This window comes from Orycteropus afer, unplaced genomic scaffold, assembly GCF_000298275.1.
Source record: "Orycteropus afer afer isolate SDZICR_OR568_19922 unplaced genomic scaffold, OryAfe1.0 scaffold00029, whole genome shotgun sequence".
In the NCBI taxonomy this organism is placed as follows: Eukaryota; Metazoa; Chordata; class Mammalia; order Tubulidentata; family Orycteropodidae; genus Orycteropus; species Orycteropus afer.
Genome location: NW_006921616.1, coordinates 13156097 through 13161606, shown reverse-complemented (window position 1 = coordinate 13161606; position 5510 = coordinate 13156097). Strand labels below are relative to the sequence as shown.

The 5510-nt window shown below is 37.1% G+C and overlaps 1 protein-coding gene across 1 annotated transcript in view; it reads left to right on the top strand.

Moving 5' to 3' along the window:
• The first annotated feature begins 2878 nt into the window (after positions 1–2878).
• The window catches only part of WDR7 (WD repeat domain 7), a 526340-nt gene continuing 523708 nt past the window's right edge, over positions 2879–5510 (top strand). The window contains exon 1 of the mRNA XM_042780241.1: positions 2879–3037. Coding sequence (XP_042636175.1) covers positions 2879–3037 — 159 coding nt within the window. The remainder of the gene's footprint in view (positions 3038–5510) is intronic.

Here is a 5510-nt window from a genome sequence, read left to right as displayed (position 1 = left end):
GCCTTTGTCAAAGATCAGCTGACTATAGGTTGATGGATCTATATCTGGGTTCTCAATTCTATTCCATTGGTCTATGTATCTGTCATTGAACTAATACCAATAAACTGCCAACCTCTTGGTTGTCTTGGTTACCTAGTGCTGCTCTAACAGAAAATATACCACAGGTGGGATGCTTGAACAAACAGGAGTTTATTGTCTTACAGTTTGGAGGCTTTAAGTCTGAATTCAAAGTGCCAGGCTCTAGGGGCTGTGTGAAAGCCCCTCAGCCTTGGGCTTCAGCGCTGCCTCCTGCTCCCAGCCCACTGGAGCTAGAGGCTTTTCTTCACTCAGCTGCTGGCTGCTGAGGCTGACAGGCCCAAGGTTGACAAATAATAAGGCACAGTCCAATATTACCAAACCACATGGCAGGACATTAACTCAAGTCCATTAAAAGTCCTAGGATTGACAGAGCATGGCAGGCTTCTGAACAACAACTTGGCTTTATGCAGGGTTCAAGCATGCCATAAGCTAGAGACCATTCCCCAAGGCTTTTCCTTATATACAGGAAGCAGACCACATCCCTAAGGCAGTTACTCAGCTGCTCATAGTAGATTCCACCATGGAGTTGATTGCCAGTCTCAATGTGGGGAATACTACATCCAGCTGCCCAGCCACTCAACCAGGTTCAGCCTAGTTGACACACAAACTTAACTACCACAGTAACAGAATGCTTTAACCAACATTATACCACCAGAGCTCCCTAACTTTCTGAGAGGAAGGTATATGATCTATCTTATGCAGATAGAGAAGCTAAGACCTACACAGGTATATTTTTCAAGATCACATACATGAGCCAGAGTTTGAATACAGGTCTTCTGACTGTAAGCTCAGTGCTCTTTCAATGATCATTTTTACTATTGTTGTTCACTGAAGTAAAGTTTTATTATTTGTAAACACAGCAGAGAAACAGGTAAAATTAGGTGAACTAGAGAAGTAAGTGGAATTTAAGTAATCAAAAACACTGACTTAATTTTCATCTGTAAATTTCCTGTTCTTTCTGATGTTTTCCTTTTTACCTAAAATGATTCAGAATTAATTTTACAAATAGCCTCAGAAGTGAGATAGGATCAAAGGTCGTATAATTAGTGCAAAGCAGGAAGTGCAGTCGAGAACTCTTGATATTCGAATCTAATACTTCATCATTGAAGAATCTTTTGTTCAGAGCCAAATCTGTAAATGTCATGTTAAGCCAGATTTGGACAGCAACGGAATATTCCTAGGATTGTTGTGTTTTTAAAGCATCTGGTCTTAGAAGTACAACAGCAGTCCTCTTAGAATATATTGATGTATGTGGTATGTGATGACTCCAAAATTTGAAAGATAGCATTTCCCTTTTGTGTATTAGTTGTAAAATATGAATATATTATACACAGTATTTTGGAGAGTTAACAATGTTTCCATATTTTTTATTCAAGAAAACACCTTATCAGATTTTCCTAGTCATTTGTTCATTTTTGCTTTTGGTCTTTTCCATGAAAATATGTTTAAAAATTTTATTTTATTTTTTTTACACCAGTGAATAATATTCTGTCAGTTGTTCACTTCCATTTAATAAAAACTGTTTTATTTGTTTGAGTATATTTAATTTCCTTCATGAAATAGGTGATAATGTTGGAAAATGAAGAATAGATTACTGGTAAGTAGACAGATGAATTCTGATGGTTGAAAAAACTCCCTTGTGGTGCCAATTTAGTGTGTCCTGGTGTGTCCATTATTCATTCAGTTTACAGAAATTCAAACTTGACTTCTTATGATAAAACTAAATGGTTATGTCCTGGCTAATTTATATATATATGTTTTGTTTTGTTTTATTCAGTTGTTTCCTTCGTCGCCAATTCAGTGGGAGTCTCAGCTGGCTAATTCTTTGTAAAAGCATCTAATTGTGCTACACTATTTCGTCATCATGAGCTATACCATCCTTCATTTCATCTTATTTCACTAGTGTTTGTGGTGGCTTTTCTAAAGTTTCATTTTATTTTATTAGGTGTTTTAGGTACTAAAGAAAAAATATATTTTGTGACATTTTCATTTTTGATGGACTGAGATGATATTTTTTCCCTGCACAGAATTTTCAGATAGCTTACTCCTGTAATGGACAGATTCTTCCTTGTCTTAATTTCCTAGTGCCGTCGAAAGAAATATACCACAAATGGATGGCTTTAAAGAACAGAAATTTATTGTCTGTTTTAGAGGCTACAAGTCCAAGTTAGGGCATAGACTGAAAATGAGAGAGAGAGAGAGGTGTTTAGAAGAATTCCTGACATTTAGAATGTTATTCATAATTATCGCCTAGTGGTAGTGATATAGTCTCTGTTCATAGAACTTTCTAAGAACAGATTTTATATTCGACCTGTCTTTTTTTGTAGAGGCAGATAGCTTCGGATCAAAAGATCAGGACTTGACTTTTATGTGGGCTCTGTCATTTGCTAGCTCTGTGTCTTAGGGCAGATAATGCTTAATTCTTAATGTTTGTCCTTCCAACCTTAAAAGACTTATTTCAAGAATCAAAATGAAGTGACATATATATAAGTGTTTTATAAGCTATGGGGTACTAAATAGATGTGAGGTACTATTTATTAGCTTTTTATTGCCCAGTTTTTAAAATTGTGAACTCCTAGAGTAAAGACTTATACCTTATTTGTTGAAGATCTGAAGCTTAAGATAAGTCATTTTTTTTGGGGAATAATAAATGTTTAAATAGCTAAATTAGGCTATCAGAATTAGGTGCTCGTTTTCAGATTGTATAAGCTAGCTTCACAATAAAAATATGTAATGTGTTTTCAAAAGAAATATTGGTAATATCTGACATTTTTCTTGTATTTTCAGGTTTGAAAACACAATGGCAGGAAACAGCCTAGTTCTACCCATTGTTCTTTGGGGTCGCAAAGCACCAACACATTGTATTTCAGCAGTGCTGTTAACAGATGACGGGGCTACCATTGTAACAGGGTGCCACGATGGGCAGATATGTCTCTGGGACCTTTCAGTAGAATTGGAAGTGAGTATACCTCATGCATGTTTTAAATATAAGAAACTGTTTATTAGAAAATAACCAAAACCAAACCAAAGTCACTGCCATTGAGTTGGATCCGACTCACAGTGATTCCTCCATGGGTTTCTGAGGCAGTATCATTACAGCAGTAGATTGCCCAGTCTTCCTTCTGAGGAGTGGCTGGTGGGTTTGAACTCCCAGCCTTCTGGTTAGCAGTCAAGTGCCTTAGGCATTATGCCACCAGAACTCCCTATTAGAAAATAACACACTCCAAAAGATTGGGCTTATAGTATTATCTGAGAAATATGTTTTGATTAAATTTGGTATTATCTAAATTGATTATTTACCATATTCATCCAAATTAACTTATGCTGGCTGTTGCTATTTCCAAATATAATATCTACCCTAAGCGACTTAATATATGTTACATTTAAATTGTTTCAAAAGACTGCTAACCAGAAGGCTGGTGTTTAAACCCACCAGCCACTCCTCAGAAGGAAGACTGGGCAATCTACTTCTGTAGAGATACTGCCTCAGAAATCCAAGGAGGGGTTGCTATGAGTTGGGACTGATTTGACGGCAATGAGTTTGTTTTTGAGTTTTACCACATAAACACAAACAACCCAAATAAAAAGTGGGCAAAAGATTTGAATAAATATTTCTCTAAGAATATATACAAATGGCCAATAAGCTTCTGAAAAGACATTCAAGGTTGTTAGTTATTGTTGTTGTTTTTAATTGTTATCAAGTTAGTCCCCAGCTCACGGTGAGCCCATGCACAATTAAACACAAATGCTACCCAGTCCTGTAACAACCCAGTCCTGTAACATCCACGTGATGGCTTGGGGGTCAGGCCATTGTGATCCATACAGTCTCCGTTGGCTGATTTTTAACCTGTTCAGTATCATACCAACATGTAAGCCTCCTCTGATGGATGGTGGCTGTACCTGAGATCCATTGCCTGGGAATGGGAGCCAGGTCTTCCGAGTAGAAGACAAGAATTCTATCACTGTGGACACTGGGAAGAGATAACTATGGGGAAGAAATGGGAGGGGAGCTGTTGCATTGTGGTAAACTGTGGTCAGTGACTTGAGACAAAGTATATGTGAACTGCTATATGGAAAGTGAATTTGCTCTGTAAATCTTCACCCAAATCACAATTAAAAAAAAAAAAAAAAGAATTCTATCACTGGACCACAAATGCCCTATCATTATTCATCAGGGAAATGCCAGTCATTACCACAGTGAGATAACATCTCACACTAAGTAGATGGCTTTATCAGAAAAACAGAAAATAACATGTCGGGGAGGATATAGAGAAATTGGAATCCTTGTGCGTTGTTGGTGGGAATGTAAAATGGTGCAGCCATTGTGAAAAAGTGCGGCAGTTCCTTAAAAAGTTAAGCATAGACCCAGCAATTCTTCTAGGTATATACCCATAGGCTAGAAAGCTAAGAGTCAAACAGATACATATGTATCTACCAATATTCATTGAAGCCTTAGTCATAATAGCCAAAAAGTTGTCCAGCAACAGATAAGGGATAAATAAAATGTGGTTTATATGTGCAGTGGCGTATTACTCAGTCATGAAGAGAAGTGAAGTCCTGGCACGTGATCCAGCATGGGTGAACCTTGAAAACATTATGCTGATGTCATATAAAAAGATAAACATTGTATGATCTCACTTATATGAAGTATCTAGGACAGGCAAGAGCATAGAGAACAGAATTTGTTAGTCGTTAATGAGGGGTAGGGGAGTTGGGCGTGTGTGTTAGCGCAGCAGGGGTAGTGGGTTTCTGCTTGTGGGGTGAAAAACTTTTGTAAATGGATTATTAAGGTCACTGAATTGTACACTTAAAAATGGTTAAAATGACAAACTTTGCTATTTTATCTACATTTAATCAGAGTAAAATAAAAATTATGATTTTGACTCAAGGAGGTTTCCCAACAGATATTCAAAAACTGTTTTAAACATTTATACCTTCTAAAGTGAATGTTGACTGTAAAATGGTACAACCATTGTGGCAAATGGTATGGCATTTCCTTAAAAACTGAAAATAGAAGTACCATTGGACCCCGTAGTTCCATTACTAGGAATATATCCTAAAGAGGTGGGAGATAGCTTATGAACAGACATATGTACACCTACGTTCATCGCAGCACAATTCGCTATAGTAAAGAGATGGAAACAACCTAAATGCCCATCAGTGGATGAGTAGATAACCAAATTAAGGTACATGCACACAATGGAATACTATGCTACATTAAAGAACAATGAGGGATACGTGAATGTTCTCGCAATGTGGATGAACCTGGAAGACATTATGCTGAATGAAATAAGTCAATCTCAGAAAGACAAGTACTGTATGAGCCATTACTGTAAAAAGACAGAGAAGGGTTTGCTTGGGAAAGGTTAGTAGGTTACTGGGTGTGTTGGATTGGGTTCTCTAGAGAAACACAAAAACCAGCAAAGTATATA